The sequence below is a fragment of the Panicum hallii genome, chromosome 4 (assembly GCF_002211085.1).
Source record: "Panicum hallii strain FIL2 chromosome 4, PHallii_v3.1, whole genome shotgun sequence".
NCBI lineage: Eukaryota > Viridiplantae > Streptophyta > Magnoliopsida > Poales > Poaceae > Panicum > Panicum hallii.
The window spans coordinates 6,425,763-6,446,705 of record NC_038045.1 but is presented as its reverse complement, the minus strand read 5'-3'; the positions used below and the strand labels follow the sequence as shown (position 1 = coordinate 6,446,705).

At 45.4% G+C, this 20,943-nt stretch overlaps 3 protein-coding genes across 16 annotated transcripts; 1 reads left to right on the top strand and 2 right to left on the bottom strand.

The window, feature by feature from the left end:
• Window positions 1–4,223: 4,223 nt before the first annotated feature.
• On the bottom strand, window positions 4,224–7,133 carry LOC112889767 (BURP domain-containing protein 12-like). Of its 3 annotated transcripts, none has more exons than XM_025956539.1 (3): window positions 5,055–7,133; window positions 4,863–4,910; window positions 4,224–4,735 (listed from the first exon to the last, which is right to left on the bottom strand). In XM_025956539.1, exon 1 carries the CDS (start codon window positions 7,014–7,016, stop codon window positions 5,106–5,108), a length of 1,911 nt encoding a protein of 636 aa, XP_025812324.1. In that variant the 5' UTR covers window positions 7,017–7,133; the 3' UTR covers window positions 4,224–4,735; window positions 4,863–4,910; window positions 5,055–5,105. The 3 variants fall into 3 exon arrangements, with proteins under 3 accessions (XP_025812324.1, XP_025812323.1, XP_025812325.1); XM_025956538.1 differs by having other exon boundaries at window positions 5,060–7,133; XM_025956540.1 differs by having other exon boundaries at window positions 5,083–7,133.
• Window positions 7,134–7,562: 429 nt separating this feature from the next.
• Window positions 7,563–14,852, bottom strand: LOC112888665. Of its 12 annotated transcripts, XR_003227894.1 has the most exons (8): window positions 11,851–11,969; window positions 11,477–11,588; window positions 9,413–9,812; window positions 9,205–9,277; window positions 8,975–9,091; window positions 8,664–8,750; window positions 8,461–8,497; window positions 7,563–8,010 (listed from the first exon to the last, which is right to left on the bottom strand). XR_003227894.1 is itself a non-coding variant. In XM_025954940.1 (4 exons), the coding sequence occupies exons 2-4, from the start codon at window positions 13,998–14,000 to the stop codon at window positions 11,959–11,961; spliced, it is 666 nt and encodes a 221-aa protein (XP_025810725.1). In that variant the 5' UTR covers window positions 14,001–14,021; window positions 14,539–14,852; the 3' UTR covers window positions 11,703–11,958. The 12 variants fall into 12 exon arrangements, 2 of the variants coding, with proteins under 2 accessions (XP_025810725.1, XP_025810724.1); XR_003227892.1 differs by having other exon boundaries at window positions 8,251–8,497; window positions 8,664–9,091; XR_003227891.1 differs by having other exon boundaries at window positions 8,396–8,497; window positions 8,664–9,091.
• A 2,434-nt stretch (window positions 14,853–17,286) lies between these two features.
• On the top strand, window positions 17,287–20,516 carry LOC112889837. The gene is made up of 2 exons (XM_025956613.1): window positions 17,287–18,044; window positions 18,484–20,516. The coding sequence occupies exon 1, from the start codon at window positions 17,441–17,443 to the stop codon at window positions 18,011–18,013; it is 573 nt and encodes a 190-aa protein (XP_025812398.1). The 5' UTR covers window positions 17,287–17,440; the 3' UTR covers window positions 18,014–18,044; window positions 18,484–20,516.
• Window positions 20,517–20,943: the final 427 nt, after the last annotated feature.

Below are 20,943 nucleotides of genomic sequence, written 5' to 3'. Positions count from 1 at the left end.
TTTATTATTGCAATATTACGTGTCTTTACATTCTTAGTGTAATATCTTGGTAGAATTAGCTATAGATTGCAAAATTCTTTGGGATAAGATTTTCACACTAGTTGAATCTTAATTGCACATCTAGATTATATGTTTTAGCTTACAGTCGGACTATCTAAAAATACCCCAAAAAGAAGGCGGCTCGATCAGATGGGTTTTGCACTTCAATACCCCAGGACTATGACGGTGCAGCTAGTTTTTGAATTAGTGAGCAAAATCTTATGTCTCAAGAACTGAGCAGAGAGCAGCTTCACTTACGGATTGGTCGGACTCATCTTCCTCGTAGTCGGAGTCAGCCATAGGTTAAAATCTTAGAATTACCTAATTCATCCTCTCCCCCTCTTAGACTACGAGCACCGAGACCAATTCCTTTCAACTTGTCTTACTTTAAGTTATCATCAGCACATGACAGCGAACAAAACTAGCTGTAGCCTTGTAGGCATGACAAGCCCTGAAATAGCTAGTGACACTAACTACTCGAACATAGTGGCACACTGACACTAACTACTACAAAATTAAGGGCTGGTTAGAGCTGGCCGGCATGGGTTAACCGACAGAGTGGTGGTTGACCATGGTTTTAACTTATTGGCTGAACTGCAGTATCAAGATCACCATGCATGCCAGTGCTTGCTGTACTACATAAATCCAGTAATAGGGCACATGAACAATTAGCTAGTTGGTACAATACAGCTTGAATTTTCTTTTTTTGAAAGGACAATACAACTTGCTTGATAACATGACTCGTGGTTCAGTTGTCTTCTTTACTGGTACTGATTCCATAGCCGCCTATGGTGGGCTAGCTGAGTCATTACCTCTGGGCTGCCCTAGGTTCTTGCTAATCTTTCACCAACTAACACATGCTGCGTTGACAAGAAATTAATCTCACACGTGGACGATGTTATATACATACACTCTGAGCTAAACACAATGTGCTATGATGACTATGAGCCTATGAGTCGGATGAACCATGTAGTAGTCAGTGGTATCACAAGAACATGCAGAGGTATCAAACCTTTTCTTACCTGCTTGTCAATTTCTTTCTTTGGAAACCATCAGTAAACTTTTTAGATAAAATCATTAAATTGTCGTAAAAATATTTTGTTAGGGCTTAGTAGCTGAGTACTGGTTTACTCGCCCACCTGATCTGCATTCCCACCATATATATCCAGTAGTTAGCTCATTGCCGACACATGAATGAACTGGCCTTAACTGAAACCCAGCTCCATCATTCCGTTGCCGAATGACCAACCTTCCGTTATCCGTCAGCATCAGAGCCCCAGCAGAACACACCGGAAACCCGCGGCTTCTTAAGAGATGTCACTGTACTGCTAGCGTCTGCGTCGCGCACCCATGTGACACAATTAACACTCGGAAAGCAATCAGCTGACCCGATTCACAACGGATCAGACGTCAGACAACGAGTGCCTAATCATGCCGGCAGCATCAGCCTGTGGAGCTCTCTACCTTCTTCACGCCCATCATCACATGCCGGGCACATGGCAAGACACAGGGACGGGGCGTACGGGGCTCGATCGTCAGAAACATGAGTTGCTCCAAACGGACAGGTGAAGTGGAGCCTATCATGGATGTAGCTATCTAGGAGCGAAAGCTACAGACACGGCAGGTCCTACGGCTAGCAGCAGCAGCACACCTCGTAAGTTTCTTTGTTGCCATGCGCCTTACCTCGCCACCGCTGATCCGATCCAATGGTTGGACATGCATCCCCATGAATTCGATTGCTGGCTGCTTGTGTTCCAGCGGCTGAACCGCTGAAGCAAGCAATCCCCAGATCACCTGTCATGAGACTGAAGGATGGATCAAAGATTTTTCCGGCGAGATGAATCAAACCCTTGGCGAATTGCCAACGGCCAGTGCTGCCAGCCACATTCTTGCTTGCAGAGTACTGACATGGAGTGTACTCTGCATGTGCAGAGTAGCAGAAGGATATTGCGCAAAAGCCTTTACGATGATGCTTTTGTTGGTCAGAAGAAGTTGCCCCGTAGCACGACGCATCAGCAGCCATCCCAGGCCCATGACGCGCTGCGGCTGCAAACGCGGCACGGGGTCAGATAGCAGAGCACTGAGGAGTTCGTTAGGGTGGTGGCAGCTCTGCGGGCTGCCTGGCGCCTGCAGCAACATCCCGACCATTATGGCTGACGGCGACGTCGTTTGTCGTCGGCGGCGGCGTCAGCGGCGGCGGCAGAGTGCAGATGGGCACCACCGGGACCGTCCGGATCGGAGCGGCAGCCTGGTCCCCGCCGCGCCGGCCGGTCGCGCCGCGGTCGCCTGATCCCCGCGGCGGCGTGGCCCCAGCTTCTCTGAACCTGCTGGGCGGCGAGATATGCTTGTCAGCTTGTGGTGATGGCCTGGCTCATTGATCGATCTCACATGCAGGCTGCAGAGTGCAGAAGCAGCCTTCCCGGAACAGGCCGGGCCTTCCTTCCACTTCCACTTGGCTCGTTTACTGGCCTTGCAAGACTGGGACACGTCGGCATGCCTTCCATGGAATGGAAACTGAGGCGCCTGGCCATATCCGATTCTTGGTGATGGTGCTCTACTGAGATGCTATGCGTATCATCCAAAGCAGAAACTTTTTTTTTCCTTTTGTGTAAGAATCCAACGCAGAAACATCAACAGGGAGCATCACCTGATGAAGGAAACGAAAATGCTTCGTTCCATGATTTTATGAGGTGAGTGCTAGCGAATGGATGGACGATGGTGCAGCGAAAATTTTCGTACTTGCTTCGATTAAACACAAAGATTTCAGGAAGGAATATATTTTTCTCTAAAATCAAACAACAGCAACCGAGTGTGGTGCAAACTAAATGTAGGCATGTAGCTATGAACATGTCCGCTCGGATTGAAACCCTAAACTCGTCATGAATGCTAGTATTATTCTGGTGCTTACAGGAGAGGGTGTATGTGCATGCCTCTATAGAGGTGAGTAAAGTTCCGTGTATGTGTGCACATGCATCTCTATTTCGAAAAAACAACAACTGATTTTGGTACTTGAAGGCCTGATGAATTAGATCTGGCCCAGCTAGGTTAGCTCATTAGGTCTATGAAGTTTGCATGAGCCCAGCTAGGTTTGAGCATTAAGCCTACGAAGTTTGGAATCTTTTTTTTTTCTTCTGAGAATAACGAAGTTTGGATGAGCCCTCCTGGCTTTGCAAATCTGGCTCAAGCTAGGTTAGCCCATTGGGCCTACGAAATTTGGACGAACGAGCCCAGGCCTGATCGGTTGGCCCATTAGGCCTACGAAGTTATACAAGTGCATACAATATACGTACTATGCATGCACGTTACACGCTGGAGACTCAGTACTTGGGATTGGACTTGATCATTGGCAACTTTGCACTGGCATCTTATCATGCTTATGGGTGCGTACTCATGTTTATCGGTGCATATTTCCCATTTATGCTTCAAGAAAGTGAAAATTTTTAGTTGGTGCATATTTCCCTTCTAAAATAAAATCCTTATTGTTTTCAGAAAAGATAACTGACATTGCCATTTGTGCATGTCCATGTACACTGTGGTCTATGGATGACTAAAGAGCGGAATAAAAGGAAAGATAAAACATCAGAATCCGGTATCAGTGATCTATTCTATCCAGACCTGATAGAAGCGCAGTTCAGCAAATCCAATATGATAGAATTGCAGTTCCTACTCAGCCTTGTACTAAATTCCTGGTACAGCATGAGTTTAGGCATATTTTGATGCTACTTTCCATAAAAAAAAATCCTATTATTGTCTTATGCAATTACAGCACAAAACTTAGTCACATTTTGCAGGTTATATCCATAAAAATTTCCTGAATAAGCAACGGAATACGAGCATCAGTTCAGCAGCCTGGAACCTATAGAAATACAACGAAGTGAAATGTGCTCCTGAACAAACAAATACAATGCCAGACGTGTGACTCCAAATTGCTGATGAGCAAAGCTGAAATCAAGAAATTAATGCAGTACGATTCAATGATAACTAGGACAAATGGAATGCATGAGGATGGAGACGGAAATTCATGTAGCATTCCTACATGGATGATTCTGAATATAACCCAAGCTTAATACAACTACGTTTAAAAAATCTTAATAGCTTCTGGGATGTCCTCAACTTGACATTAGAGGCGAAGTACAGGGCAGAGATGTGATCATTCCAGCAAAGAGAGTTAAGCTACCATATCAAAGCATTAACCATTCCATCAAGATAAGCATTCAGAGGAGTAATCAGTGTTCAGTATCCAGGAGGAATAGCTGCTGTCAAAAGCTTTCATTCTCAAATGACAGAAGATATGATCTAAATATATCCATTTCCTCGGCAAACTAAAGCCGAAGGAATTTGAATGGATTTAATCCTGACTTGATATATCTAAGCAGACAATAATCACCAATCGCTTGAGAGTATAGACCACAAGTTCTGTTTTACAATTAACTGCCCACGAGAATGGTGTGACAGATTTTGACCAAATGGTACAACAGATAGTTACCACAAACAAATAATTCTGAAGCACTATAGAAAACAAGCTGCTGTTGAGTATTAGGATCAAGCTAAAAGATTCATGTAGGGCTGCTTTACGCCCAGCTTATTTTTTTCATCAAACGTCAATGTCTCCATGAGTTCTCATTGATACGTATGTCAGGCTCATACATGAAACCCTAGTTCTTGCCCCGGACGCAGATTTACAATAAGTATTCCCCTGAGATCAGAAAAAAACAATAAGCTGGCTACTCAATAGTAAAATAGCACACTGACAAATTTCAGTGGGTATTTTACAGTAACCACTTTCTGGTTGAGTAAAAACAAATTACAGGAGTAGATGGTACCTTGAATTCTTGACAGCCACCTCCTCCTTTTGGGAGAGGCAGGGAGACCTACAGGTAGTCAAATAAATTACACTGTCATTCACAGAACGCATGCACATACAAAATAATGGTACATTTTAGAAGTTCACATCAAGTCAGGGAAGATCGAAATACTAAAGAGCAAAACATAAGAATAAGAAAAGAGAGATTCACCGAACTAAGAAAGCAGTGGGTAATTTACAGAGGCTTATTCACACAGGTACGTCAATCCGCGACCGTCCACGTCATGTCGCCCTCAAAGATCCAGTGGCACACCTCGACCTCACCGGGCTTCCCGCCGAGCGCGACGAACGCGCCGTGCGTCGGGCTCCAGTCAGACGTGTCGAGGTGGCAGATGGCAACGCCATGGTTGATCTTGTCAAAGCCGTCGGCCGTGGTGATGTCGGCCTCGTACACCCGCACCTTGGGCACCGAGTGGCAGTAGTACACCAGGTACGGGAACAGGCTCTGGTGGCACGACACAGACCGGGTCACCCTGCCGCCGTCGACGCCCGTGACGGCACCGAGCCGGATGTCCCCGCCGCTGCCGGCCGTGGAGGCCGTGCTGCGCACCACGATGTCGTTGCCCAGCATCTCCACGGCGAAGTCCACGATGTCCTCGGCCGAGGTCGCGCACCGCTTTGTCTCGCCCTTGCTGGGCGCGCGCTGGCACTCGGCCACCGTGGACGCCACGGCTTTCCCCATCGCCGTGTCGAGGGGCACCCCGAACACCTCCGAGACAGCATTGGGCTCGAATGGTATCCTGGTGGCGATCTCCCTGGGCAGGAACGCACGGGGCGGCATCTTGTCCCTGATGTCCGGCATTGGCATTCGGTTCCCGGCCACGAGCTCCCGCTCCCTGAAGAATTTCCCGGGCTCCGTCGACCACTTGAGGTGCTGGTGATGCATCGATGTCGCTGCCTCCGCTGACACAGTAAGCGCCGCCGCGGAGCTGGAGGTGTTGTGGTACTCCTTGAAGTCGACGCCGTTCTTGGCGTAGCCCTTGAAGGTGTTGTTCTCGCCAGCGTACTCCTTGAAGCCAATGTGATGGTTGGCGTTGGTGCCCTCGCCGTATCCCTTGAAGGTGGTGCTGCCCGGGTTGGCCGAGTTCCCGTAGCTCTGGAACTCGGCGGCGCCGCCGTTAGCGCCCTTGGCATAGGAGGAGAACCTGTCGTCGCCGACGTTGGCGTCGTCGCGGTACTTCTTGAAGGTATCGACGCCTGCATTGGCGCCGGCGCCGTAGCTCCGGAACGTGTTCTCGGGGACGTTCCCCTCGACGCCGTAGCTCGTGAAGGTGTCGGTGGCGCCGTTGGCGGACTCGCCGTAGTTGGCGAAGGCGGACGCCAGGACGTTGGACTCGTTGCCGTAGGACGCGAACGTCTCCCGCACGCCGTTGCCGTCCTTTCCGTAGCCGGAGAAGCCGTTCTCCCCGTGGTTGGCCTCCTGGGAGTAGGACGCGAAGCCGCGGCCGCGGCCGTTGGCGGCGGCGTCGTAGTTGGTGAAGGTGGAGTCCGGGACGTTGGTCTCGGCGGCGTAGGCGGCGAAGGAGCCCGAGCCGCCCGTGGCGCCGCCGGCGTAGGAGGTGAAGTTGGCGGTGACGACGTTGCCGTCGGCCTCGTAGGACTCGAAGCGGTCGGCGCGGCCGGACGAGTCTCGCCCGTAGCGGCGGAAGGAATCGGCTGCGATGTTGAGGTCCGGGGAGTAGTTCCGGAACGAGTCGGCCCCCGCGCCGCCGCCGGTGCCGTAGTTGGAGAAGTTGGCGTTGCTGTAGCCCGTGAACGGGCCCGCGGCCGCGGCGAGCGACGCCGCGTGGGCATCGGCCGGCCCGGCGCAGAGGAGCCCGGCCCTGGAGCAGAGCGCGGGGAGGCGGGCGCGGATGTCGGGCAGTGCGGAGGGGAAGGAGGCGGTGTCGGCGGCCGGCAGCGGGGAGAGCTTGGCGACGAAGAAGGCGGGGTGCGGGCGGTTGTTGGGCACCTTGCGGTTCCAGTAGCGGATGAAGGCCGCCTTCGCCGTGAACGGGTTCACCGCCGATGACGCGCCGGCAGCGGCTCCGGCACCGGCGGCGGCGGCATTGTGCGGGAGCAGCAGCAGTAGGAGTAGGAGGACGGCGCGGGGAGGCGGAGGGGGAGAAGGCATTGCCGAATTGGAGATTGTGGGGTGGGGAATTTGGGGATTGAGAGAAGAGTGAGCAAGAGTGAGGAGGGAGGGAGTGAGTTCCAGGGTGGCAAAAGGCAGATTTTGGAAAGAATGGGAAATTCTTTGCCTCTCTCATTCTCTCTCTAGTCTCTCTCTCTAACTTTCTTTTTAAAACATTTTTTTCGTCCAGGAAATCTGGTTTATTTTCTCTTTCCCTAAAACATTATAGTATTATACTAGTTCATACGATATTTAGGTATTTATTATGGGGAAATCTTTACTTGTCTTTCTGAGTTTTAAATCTGTAGCGAAAAAGAAAACAAAACAGTGAAACTGTATTCGTGTTTCCTCCTACTCATCCCGTCGAATTTGATCTTTGAGAGGACGGGTTTTCTGCTGTGAGGCCACGCGTTTGACGGTAATGGGCATTGTTACTAATGCGTTTTATCTTATCTTTTTTGGCGAAGGACTAATGCGCTTTATCGTAATGACAGTTCAGGCAAAGATAGAACAAAAACTGTATATGAACACAAAACGTTACCGAACTTGATGTCAAACACGAAGCATAAAACAGCTGAATTTCATGGGGTAGTAACAAGATTCAAATGTAACAAGGTACATGAATTTTATCCCTCTTAATGACAAAATGTGCTCAGGCACGGTTGCTAAAAAAGCAAGGTGCATGAATTTCCAGACACACGAGAACAGCGTAGCCGCGGGCACATGCGGCAGCCCGCATGCCGCCGCAAGTCTTTCACGGGCCTCCCGTTCCCCCCGCGAGCTTTGCATTTGCATGCGTCGTCTGCCAGCTAATCTGTCGTCCGCATGCATCATGTGACCAATCAGCTAAAACAAGTACAAGCTCAGAGTCCATGTCACAGTAGTCTTCTGAGCAACTGTTAAATCTACACTGCTCCAAGCAGCACGTCAAATCATATGCAATCGGCCAGCAACGCGATGCTCCTTGACCTTTTTGGCGATATCAAACAAGTACCTGCAAATCTCAAGCGAAACCCAAAATCATTAAAAAAACCAACAGTTGAGAAATGAAGGTCAACTTTACTAAATGCACTAGCATATGCTCTGTGCATATGGACAGCACATTTGAACAATGTAGCAGGCAGGATGAGCACCACATACAGAACCTAAAAGTTCTGAGCAAGCTTATTATGGTTGCTTTTAATCTGGAGCAAGGTCCTAAAAATACCATATCTCCAGGCTTTGGAACACTGACCTAGAGCAAGATTGTACTGGTCTGCCTGCAAATGCTGGAAAATATTCTAATCCTACCCATATCTCCAGGTTTGATAAGTGGATACGAGATAGCACACAAGGTGAGAGATCGTATGCCTAAGTGTGCTTAAAATTGTGAACTAAACCTTAATCTTCAGACTTTGAGAGTTGTATATGAAACAACATCAGTAGTCATCATTGATAGACGTACACAATTGGACTCGGGGCGGTAGCAAGAGCTGAATACCCTGCAAATACAAGTCACAGAGACAAAAAATCAGACACTGTTCAGTTCAAGCATGGTCAAATCAAGAACTGTTTATCAAAAGACTGAAAGTAGTGCAGTTTAAGATTTTGAAATAACATGAATAAAAATAACATAGTCAATTTTCATTCTGATAGAACATAGATAACCTTTCTAACATTCCAATGCCATTGCACCAACCCAGAAATCATCAACAAACTAGTCAAATAATGAGTCCGAGGGAAAGATGATTGGATCTGCAAGAATTTAATAGCGAACAATCAAAGCAAACAAAATTGTGCCAGGCTATTCATTAACCTGGCTACTGTTCAATGTGATTTGCAATTAACAAGTTAAGAGAGTTCATGCAAGCTACTGATGACAAATGCATCCTACAGAGAGTTTTGAACACAGCTAAGCACAATTTTTGTGCTACATCAGTGTCCAGTTCTGTATGTAGACGACAAAGTTACCACCTTACTCATGCATTTGTCCTCAGTATCAATCATATATGTAAAGAGAAAAAATGCATTTTGCAGCACCAAGATTCCCAGAAAAATCAGTTTCCCGTTGGAGTGCAGATAGCTGCTGTACCAATCTGTGTTGAAATCATATGCATATGCAGTAGATAAAGTATGTTAAACAATTGAAGGCATCTATTGAGTATCATAACAAACAATTGCAGAGGAATCAGATAGTGAAATGGCAAACCTCTTTCTTCTTGCACCCCTTGTGATAGTCCAACTGCTGCTGCCACATGCTCTTGTCTTGGTTGGCCTCCAAACTATGGAACCAAACAGGAATAAAATTTATCAAGAAAGAGCTTCTGCAGAACTGCGAAGGGACTGAGGAAGAGGTGAATGAAGAGGTGATGGCTGCCAGTTTGGGGATTAAGGCGGGTGAGTAGTCGGGTGCATACACTTAAGAGAATCTGCTATCCTGGTGACACTGGGGTCAGTAATGGATCCGCCAGCAACCGGTGGTAGCAGCGATGAGGCACGCATGCAATGGACAAGCGGATGGCGCCGCTCTCCCCCTCACAACCTTCTCTCTAACCTCGACTGTGTTGTTTGCAGGCTCTGCAGCGCTGCAGGGTCCCATGTGCTACACGCGGAGAGCAGCTTCAGCTACGCTGAATGAATAGTGGCGATATGCGGGCTTGCAGTGTGGTCAGTCCAGCAGGCTAGCAGCAAAGTGCGCGCCACTTGCAAGCCTAAAGGTACATAATCCTACAACTTAGAAATTCTTCGCTTGTACTTATAACATTGACTAACTTGCTTCTGGCTTGCTCATCAAAACCAACAGGTGGACCACCACTTCTGAAAAAAGGGGAATGTCATCAATACACTATCTGCGTAATTAGATTTCAAACTGTAGACCTATCAAACAAGTCAATAATGGCGCAGTACACCAACAAAAAATTGAATGGCTAGGTGGCCTTCAAGTACAACAGCTTCAAGGCCTTAAGCACAAAAGTAAGGTTGCCAAGAATTCTCCAGCAAAATACACCTGGGTCTGGTACATCTTTCATGAACTACAATGTCTGGATTAGAAACATCCCAACAAAACACTAGAACAGATGAGCATTTCCTCAATGCAACAAGTATTAATAATACGGCTATATCACTGTACGGATGTACTTTCTAGTTTTCCTTAATACCATAAGGCAACAAAAATGTTATTTTGTGTACACAGAAATCAGATGCAAGCCCTGAGCCCACATTTGTATGAGTTTTTAAAGGAACTCCTAATAAATGATGACTGTCAGTGTTTACCACTGCAGAATCAAACCTAGAGACCTCCCCGACTTCCGCAAATGTCAACATATACCAAATAAAAAATTTCATTGCAAAAGAAACAATTCCCCCAAAAACACCATATAGTGTATGAGCGTACACAATGAAACCAATATGTATGAGGAGCGTGCAAATTAACACATAATAGCCCACATTTGTATGAGCATGCACTATATCTACTTTGATAACTTTTGGGAACTTGTATGTTTGATTTCCACACCCTCTCGCCTAAACCACTTTCTCTTACATGATAATTTCTCTTTATAGAAGTCCAGGAAACATTGCACGTTGAAAGCTCATCATAGCAGAAAACTGTTCAGGGTTGCCCTTTGCAATAACCATGTAATAATGGGTTAAACTCTTGTAAATAAATTGGCACTACACCATAACACAGAATCCCTACAGAGCATCTGTCTGCAATGGGCTGTTAGGAGATCACGGAAGCAATGATCTAACATAAGAGAATATGCATCAATTTTTAATTATAAGTATTGAGTTGTGCCTTGCAATGCATTTCAGTAGTCTAATACACCATTTCGTGTATGGAGTACAAAACAATTTTAGGCCGTAAATAGTATTTAAAACCGTAGTGTTTCAACACAAGACCTGTCACTCACACAGAACAAGCATATTGTAGAATGCAAAGTTATTGTGAATGTGGTTGCTAAGAAAGATCTTCGACAAAGATCTCCAAATAGATTTCAAGCATATATGAGATATTACTATTCCATTATCTGGCAAAGACTTAAAAGTATATGATGATAACCATCCACGGAACAACATCTTATCCTGATGCATGATTTCTTATGCGAACACCCCCTAATGGTAGTATAGCCCAAGTCTGCTGGTTGAAGTAATATGTTCTAGCCCTACTCCACATTTTACTTTTAACTTAAACAATCTGCATACTGTAACATGTCTCGAAATAAAGACTTCTTAACTCCAACACAATGAATCTGTGAACTTTATTCAAGCGACCAAAAAAACTGCTGACCTCAATAACTGCTATTTTTGCTATTTTTGCTGAAGAGTAGGTATCAGTTGCAATTTAACTTACTGGAAACCTGAGCACTGTTTACCATAATGTGCATAAAAACAGCAAGACTGTTGGTTGCATCAACACATGAAAGGAGTAGTGTTGCGTCCTCAAAAAAGTGTTACAATGAAAGAGTTCCGGTAGCACTTACCAAAGAGGGAACATGCCCATTCTGTGAAAATCACGCAACAGACAGATCACCTTTTTGTCTTTGGATCATAAACCAATCCAATTTGACCTTTTTCATTCTGATCCTGCTTTACCTTAATTTCGAACAAAAAGATCATAATAAATCTTCAGGTCCAAGTTTAAGGTAAGTAAATATTAGTAGCCACATGGGATAGCCCTTTTGTGTTACTATACTTGTACTTTATAAGTAACAAACTGAGTGCTCCTTAGATCGTTATTCTATTGTTTTGTGAGCGGTATGGAAGCTCACATGGAAACTACAGTTCACTAATGTTGCGTTGAATTATCTTGGCACACTATCCTAAAAAGAAAAAAAAATGAAAATAAATGAAGTACCAATGGAAGTTCGATGGAAATGTTGCCACATTTATCGCACTGCAAACCATGTGGCAGACTCCTCCATCGACATGAACCTATGGAAGGATGCTTTACAAGCCTCCAACCTCAGCCCTGGAAAGTTCATGAGAAGTATCAGATTTCCTTTCTCCAAGTTTTTGCTGTTGCAAAATTTGTCAAGAACAATCTTAAAGTGGAACTGCCCATTCACAACAGCCGCTACTAAATAACAGAAAAAATGCCATAGGAATTAGTCAGCTCACTAGACAACACAAAGTCAAGAGTATATACAGATATTTCACTCTCCATACTCACAAATTTTCATGACATTCGGAAACAAGTATAGCACAGCATGAGTAAGAACCATTGACACCACAAAGACTAACATTTACACAACTTCACTTCCTGAAGAAGACTTATATAGTACCTTTGAGATAATAGTAGCTGCTTGCACATGCTTTGATCAAAATATTGTAATGTTCAGTCATAAGCACAATCAGGGATATTTTGGTATAATGGTAGTGTTAAACATCAAAATAAGCTAATGCAAAACTAAAAACAGAGGCATTCCAGTAAGAAGAACATAAACAGATGGAGACTGTCGCAAAATTTCAGAAATCTTGGCATATCTGTAGTACAAAATTTCCCCACTAACTCTTTTCACAAGTAATACTACATATGAAGTACTCCAACACCTCAAACCCTTAATGAGATTTCCCAACTTACAATAATTTCAAGATAGAAGATATGAAAATGTCACCAAGAAAGTAACTACAATAGCTATCTGGAAGTAACAGCATGGGTAACCAAACTCCTCAATTCAGCTAGATGTTCATCAGTTGAGATGTTCAATGTTAACCTTAGGTTAGTCAACAAAGCCTCTTGCTCCCAGCTAATTGACCCACAAGCATACAAGGCTAACATTGTTGCACGATAAGCATGCAACTCCAGCAAATGGGTTTCTTCCCTTGATCCATCGTTATCATGTTCTGATGTTTCTCTTTCAGATGTAGAAGCCTCATCATCATCAGTTCTACTACAGATATCTCCAGTTTCGTAGACCAAATTATAATGCTGTGATTTATGGGGGCTACTGTTAGGACTACAGCTAGCAACAGAGGATGATATACTCTCAGTGTCACTAAAATCTTCAGCTGTTATAGTACGCCCTTTATAACTAGCATGCATGTATTTTTCACCCAGCATAAAGCATGGGGAATCAACAGCATCTACCTTTTCAGCCAAACGGAGTGAACCTCTATCAACCAGCTTTGAGTGCCTTCCATTTCTTTGCGGCGTCCGCAATCTCTTTGTGATTTCACTGCATTGAGGATGTGTTGTTATAGCAGATGATTTTCTTTTTATGCCTCTAGATGTAGCACCCTCAAAAGCATTCTGGTTTTCAAGTTGAATATGGCAGTCCATTCCAAAGTTGCAGCCTAAATTTCCATCTTTCGATCCACCTCTGAATGAACCATCCAAGCATTTTGCGGAATACTGAAAATGGATGGAAAGACAATTCATTAGGATCTAAATTCCCATTAATACTTGAGATAAAATTGGAATGAAATTAACTGCTAGTGGGTGAACATCAAAGAACCTAAAAGTTATGGTAATTCATTGAACATACAACAGTAAGACCAGGTGAACCTTTTGATTGAGCTAATGGAAGTAAGTAATGTTGCATTTTTATATTAATCACTTTATTATAAATAATATAATCTAATTTGAGAAATTAAGCAACAAAGCATTACCTTCTGAGTCACAATCCATTTGTCATCTAGCCAAAGCTTCCTCAATCGAAGATCCGATGCCTGTGCCATCAACTCCAAGGAGGACCCAAGGAGCCGGACAAGATACTGGTTCTTGCCAAGCACTCTCACTACCTCCGCAACCTTCCACGAGTAGCTATCAAAGGCCTCAAAAATACTACCCACAGCCCAGCATACTGGATCATCCGCAGGAGGGCTAGGTCTCATCAACCTTCTTGGCACCCTTTCAACAGCCACGCCAGAGTCAACCGGACTTTCATCGTATCGCACCAAGTAGGTGTGTCCGTTGCCAGAGACGATCTCACCGGGCCTCCAAGAACCGAAGGGCACCTCTGCCTCCTGCAACACCTCCACCTTGCTCCCCTTGAAGAATCTCATCGGATCGTTTCGCTTCGAACTCTGTTGCAAACAATAAATCAAAGATATTATCAATAATCGAACAAATCGGTTTAACGGACTTCAGAATATTGACGGAAAAAATTAAATTAACAGGAGTCAAAATTCAAAATACGAATGTCAAGCCCACAAGAGCCCCTTAAGGTTTTCTGGAAAGAAATCGCATCCTTGACTCGAACAGCGCAAAACTAACACCAGACAAATCGAGTGAAGGAACCATTATAGCGCAGGCATATCGGCGTGTACCGATCCGCTACTAGAACAGAAGAACAAAATCGAAGCGAATCGGTTGAGGTGTTCCAAACTTCCAAAAAAAACATGAGGCAGCGTATCGACCGTGGGCAGACTTAGCCTTGGGCATGAACGCTCAAGTTGAACACCCGTTCGTTTCTTTTTTCTCTTTCGAGAAATTTGGACTCGATTGCTCATGGGAGGAGGTAATAGATCGATCTACACAATAAACTAGTCTCACGAAAAAAACAGAGCAAAAATCCATCCAAGCAAAGTTAGGCCCCCTTACCAACAAACGAAAGCAATGGATCGGCAAATCCAATGCCAATCGACGCGGCGGTGGGCGCGCGACTGGCCGCCTGCCTGCCGTTCTTCGGTGGAACCGCCAGAGGCCCCGCGGCTCCCGTTCTCCTTCTTCGGCGGACGGCGGAGGGCGGCTGCCGGACCGAGCGGGACGATTCGACGATTCGCCGCCGGGGAGAAGAGCTCTCGGTGGTTCGCCGGCGAGAGGAACTGCCACACGACGAGGAGGATTTGACGAGAGGAGGAATTAGGGGGGCGGTTTCAAGGGCCGGAAATAGGAAATTTTAGCCGATTTGTATAAAAAATAGTCCTAATTAATTGGTGAGGGTGCGGCTGGAGGCGGTTATATACGTGGGATGGGCTGCGATGGGTCGCGTGGTTGCGCTGCGCCGCCCCCCGACTCCGATCCGAGGCGACAAGTCTAGTCTCGTCACTGCCGTCGGATCGAAACGGCCCAGGAGCCTCGTTTGGGCCGCTGCCAGCCCGCCGCTCTCGGCCCGTCTGATCGGGGTTCGACGGCTGAGATCGTCGGATGGGGTTTCTCGGTTGTCATCCTGGTCTAATGGGTTGTCGGGAGTTCTTTTTTTTTTCCTACCACGGTATGCCCAAACTTCAACTTGTTATCCACGTTCAGCCTATTTTTTAAAAAAACACGGTACATGCACCTATGTAATCCTAGCCGTATAAGTACCTTGAAAAAAATTAAAATTAACAAATTTATCAAAAGTGCCTTGCTATATCAACAGACATGTTGCCTCTCATTTAAAGAATAACATATCAGACGACATCCATATTTAACCTAATTGTCCAATTGTAAGAAACATCCTTCGATTTTTTCCTTTTCTTCAACAAAATACTGAAACAACATGATTTTAATTAATTTAGGTGAGGATGCGCGATCCTAACGCTCCTACTCGTGTTATATGAATTTAATAGAATTTGATTTGAAATGAAAAGGGACAAGTCATCGACATGTATAGCCCAAAATAATAATAAAATCGCACGAAACAGTATCATTCCAATTCAAAGGAAGATTAAAAATGAGGTGAAAACCGAATAGTGAACTTAAGAGTCCTTTTGGAAAAATCTAAGAACTCGATGAAATCATTATTTGACATGGTCGCGCAGACTAAATTGCAATGTTGTGATATGTTAGCAATATACCATACCCACTCATCGCTGCTACACTGGAGCTCAAAGTATTCGTGTAGATACTCTTGCAATGAAGAAGATTAGATGGTTGCCTTTTACTGTACAAGGGAAGAGTATATGACGGTTTACCATGTGACTGTGATAACGAGACTTTTCCCTCAAGTTTTCGTGGCCATCAAGTTCTAGTCTGCCCCAAGCCATACCCCTCTATCTCCATCCCATGAGCGGCGTGGTAATGGCTTGGCCGGCACGTTTAGCAGCCGCCATACGGTTTTTTTGCTTGCCCGATGACATTAGCTGGTGACGGTTTTGCTTTGCTTCGTTACCTGGCTTTCATATTCCTTGCGTGCCAGGAAGATGACCCCACAACAGCAGAAAAAAAACACAAACACCCCACACACAGCACAAAGGTTACCTCTTTCCACACTCTACTCTTTCCAAACAAAGCTGTCCACTTAAAAATCATTGAAAAAACAGAAATTTTGTGATACCAGTAGCTTTCAGGTCACGGTTTGGTTGGGGCCAACGAACGAGCGGCTGCCACTGGCCGTACCCCCGCATTGCGTTTCCTTCTCTCTCTCTCTCTCTCTTGCGAGGCCGCATTGCGTTTCCTGGATGGAGGCGGTTGCCCGTCGGGACAGACGGAGACGCCCCTCGACTCGCGTCTGAGAGCGACGCATGCGGATTCGCTTCACGCATGGAGCAATGCCAGCCAGCGGGCGGCGGGCTTATCCCGTCGGGTGGATAGACCGAGCCCCGCTCTATCGGGAATTCCGGGACGTGATGATCTCGCGGAAGGGACGTGTGCCACGCAGGCACGCGGGCCCCATATTTCGTGGCAGCGGTCACGCAACCTCGTCTCCTGCTCGGCGAGGACCTTGCTGGGCCGTTTTCTCGCAGAAGAACGCAAAGCAAAGGATGGAAGGCAGCCGGTGTCTTCCTGCCCCACGGACGAGAAAATGGAGAAGAAGAAAAAAACGAGACAAGAGAATTCTTTTTTTTAGATAACGAGAGAATTCTAAACTGGAGGAAGGGATACACATTGGAGGACCATCTGTCAATGGCATACGACTGTACCAAAAGTCAATGTACCGTAGAAACAGTCCTCACTTTAGATTAGAAGGAAAGATACGTAGAAATAGAGATAGAGATTTCTTTATATTTTATTTCTTATGTTATTTGATTGAAAAATATTTTATATTATTTATGTTGTGCTTTTGGATATATAAGTGATTTGTCTCTTTGTTTTCATTCCAAATTATTTATGTATTACTTGATCCTTTGGTTTGTTAAAAATGTTGGTGATGACTGAATGGAAAACCATTCAGATGCTAGGCAGCTTTTCTTTTTTTTTTCTATTACACGTGGTGGAATAAATCTTTTCTTTTTTCTATTACTCGTGGTGGAATAAAATTGAGTGATCCCTATCTTCATTCTCACTAGGTGTTTCCATTGTTTTCTTATTTTCTGTATTTGAGGGATAATAGCGTGGTTGTATCAAACAATCTTTTTTCATATCTGGCTATATTGATGATGGTTCAGGATTTAATTAGACCAAAAAGTGATGACATGGTACTGTAGCAATGCGCAACAAAGTTACAACGATGCTGGTGCTGGATGCCGACGGACGGCGATCAAAGACAGACCTCCCCGGACACGAGTCGTAAGTTTTGTTTGACCACGACCACGGCTGTTCAGTGTTCACTCGTCTCGTTTTCTCCGGGAACGGCAGGGAGATGGCTGACGCCGGCGGCACCGCCTCTGCCGCGGCCGGCGAGGCATTCTGGACGGCGTGCCCGCACTGCTGCCATGTGCACTCGTACCCGCGCCCCTACCTCGGGCTCCGCCTCCGCTGCCCGGTCCCGGCCTGCCGCCGCGCCTTCCCCGCCTCCGAGCTCCCCGCCGTGCCGCCCGTCGTTCCCGGCGCCGACATGTACTTCTGCACCTGGGCATTCTTCCCGCTCGGACCGCCCGCCACTGCCGACGGCTGGGTTCCCTTCACCCCGTTCCACCACTTCAACCCCCCGCCCTCCCCCTCCCCGGCCCCCGCCCCAAACCCCACCGCCGCATCCGCCGACACGCCATCCCGCCCGACATCCAGGAGGAGGGTGGGGGTGTGCCTCAAGGGCAGGGCACGGGCCGAGGCGGAGGAGGAAGAGGAAGCGACCGCCGCCGCCATCAGTTTCGAGGCCGAGGCGGGTGGGCTCGGGGAAAGGTACGATAGCGGCATCGACATCAACGAGACGGTGGACCTCAGCGACCTGGGTTTCCGCGTCGACGAGATGGGGGTCCTCCACGACCTGCCATGAGCCAGTTTTGGGGCGGAGGAACAAGGGAAAGGTTCTGCCTTTTAATCGTAATCTTGCTCTTGGCAATGCTGCCTACTAACTGACAGCCCAACAAATGGTAGATGGTTTGCTGGAACCAAAACTTAAAACTGTGTTACTGAATTGGTGTACTTTTGCCTAAGCTTAGCTTAGTTTCTGATGGAAATGTAGGGTTCAGTGTTGCAAAGCTGTTAGATTTTTCTGATCGAACATCATGGCTGTGGAGATACAGAATGTTCCTCCTTTTTGTGCTGAGGTGTTAAGTGATCCATGCTTTATGCTGCGTCTATGTATATGAAATCATGGTTTCTGTTTGTGCTTGGTTTCATCTGATAGTACTGTTCTCCTAAGGATTTCTTTTTATTATCGTTGCTCTTTTCAGAAACGAATTGTTAACTGACATTGCTTTGTGCTGTTCACATTGCTTGATTTGTGGGCTTTCTCATGCAAAGATTCTGGGAGTTTGAGAGTTGAGACACTGTTTTGTGGGAGGAGTTGAAAGTGTAAGGTTAGATCCGTGCCTTTCCTACAAGGAATTTACTTAATCTCGCATCAACGTATGTGAAATTATTAGTTTTTGTTTCTGCCCAGTATTACTTAATCTCGCATCAACGTATGTGAAATTATTAGTTTTTGTTTGTGCCCAGTATCATCTGATTGTGCTGCTATCTTGAGGATGTCCTTTGTGTTTGCTGAAATTAATTGTGAGGTACTGATGCTTGGTCCTACTCGCATCACTTGTTTGTGGGCTTTCTGATGCAATGTTCCTGGGAGTTTGACTCATGTGCTTTTTTTAAAAAAAATGCTAGGAAAAGGCCCTCTGTTGGTGTGCAACCCAATTGTATTCAATCAAAGGATTAGGCTTTCTGGCATTTTGCATCAATGTAGTTTCGTATTCAATCTGGTACCTTGAAAGTTCAAATTTTTAATGGATCTAGATGGCCCCATCTTGAAGAACTGGCATATTTGATATTTATATATTTTTTAAGGAATCACGTAACACTTATGGAAGCAGGAATCATGTAACATTTCTGCAGCTTTCCATTTCTTTCATGCTCAAATTTTATCTGATCTTTGCATCCCCATAATTTGGATACTGTGACATGTGTTGCTGAAGCTTCTGATGTTTATTATCCTTGCTTCATATATATCTTTGGTTAGTGATGATATAATAGTAGGAACCCTTGGTGTATAGTTTTGATATAATATTATCGGAGGGTGGCTTCCTCAAGATGTGATCTGTTAGGTTTATCAAGCTTAACAGTGCTGAATCTTATTTGCAAGAAGATAAAATGTTCTATGAGAATGGAAGCACACAAATTGTTGCATTTCCTTTTTCGTTTATGTTCAAATTGCATGTGATCTATTGATCTTAGAGATGCCTGTAATGTGGATACAGTTATGCTTTTTTGGTGAAGCTTCTGATGTTCACTCTACTTCCTAGATAAATATATTTGGTTAGTGATGTGAATTGTGATAATGCCGGTATCGCTTGGATTGTAGCCATATAATAGATTACCTGGACAAGAAAATAGGCTCCAAGTTTGGCAATGTCAGCATCTTATTTACAAAGAAAAAGTTAGCTTATGTCGCAATGCTGATTTTTGCTTCCATTTGGGATATTTAGTGTTTATTTTGCATTGTTTATGAAAATCTGGAGTGAAGAGGTTGCAACTTTTGCTAAGCTTATAAGCTAGTGTTTTTTTACTCTGAACTTGGATATTTTGGTGTTTATTTTGCGTTGATCATGAAACCTATAGTGGAGAAGTTGTGACTTTTGCTAAGCTTTTTGCTTCCGGTTCGCAGATTTGTTGTTCTTTTTTGCGTTGGTGATGAAAATCAGGGGCCAAGGGGTCGGGACTTTTGCTATGCTACTTGTTTCTTGCTCACTGTCCGCAGAAGTTTAGGGTGATAACCTTCCAGGTGCAAGTGTGCAACTTAGGATGCTTGAAACATCGAGAGTCCTACAAATAGATTAGCATTTCGGTTCTTTTGCTGTGGTGTTCTTTTGATTAGGGTTTCACCTGTCTCAGCTTTATTTGGTTAATTTGTCATCAATTTGACAGAAGACATGTGAGGTGATCAGCTCTGCATCGCAGGTATTATGTTTTGCATCCTGTCACTTTTCAGATACATGAAGCATTTTTACATGTAGCGTTTGGCGTGATACATGAGCAACAAGGAAACTTCCAATGCGAGGTTGGTGGGATAGCTTCGTTTTTCACATGAGATGGTTGAGTGGCTCCCTTGCTGCTCATAATGTAGATATTGTAGGTAACTTTCAGTGCTTAATGTGGCAGTGACTGAAGATCTGATTCAGTGATGCTCAGCATTGGAGATTCATCATGAAAATGTGGACCTAAACGAGTTTTGCACAAATGTATTGGTCTTGCACCTGATGTTTGTTGTAAATTAACATGAGTACAGGGTGATAAGCTTCCAGACTTGGTTTCAAGATAACTCAGTCTTTAGGTAGTTCCGTTGTGATGCCTGTTTGCCTGTAATTTTCAGTGCTTGATGCGGCATCAATTTAACGGATGACATGCGAGTGATGCTCTGGGCTGCCGGTATTACTTTAAGCATACTGTATTCCTGTTGGTTTTCAGTTCCCTGAAGCAGTCTACGGCCTGTTTATCGGTGAAAATAAGCGATAATCCCACCAAACGTTTCGATTACTATGAGAAGCGAAAAGCGAGAAAATCTTCATTTAAATTATAATCTAAGCGTGGCTGAGAGAAACGGAAACAAACGAGATCTACATGTAGCATTAGGTGCCAGGCCCCCAGGCAACTATGGGCGTGACTGGGTTTCCGCATCACCCCCAAGCAGATGCAACAACGGTCTGTTTGATTACCTGCATCACCTACTTATCCTGGCTCTTGCGATGCAAAAGCCAATCGGCAGGCTGGCTG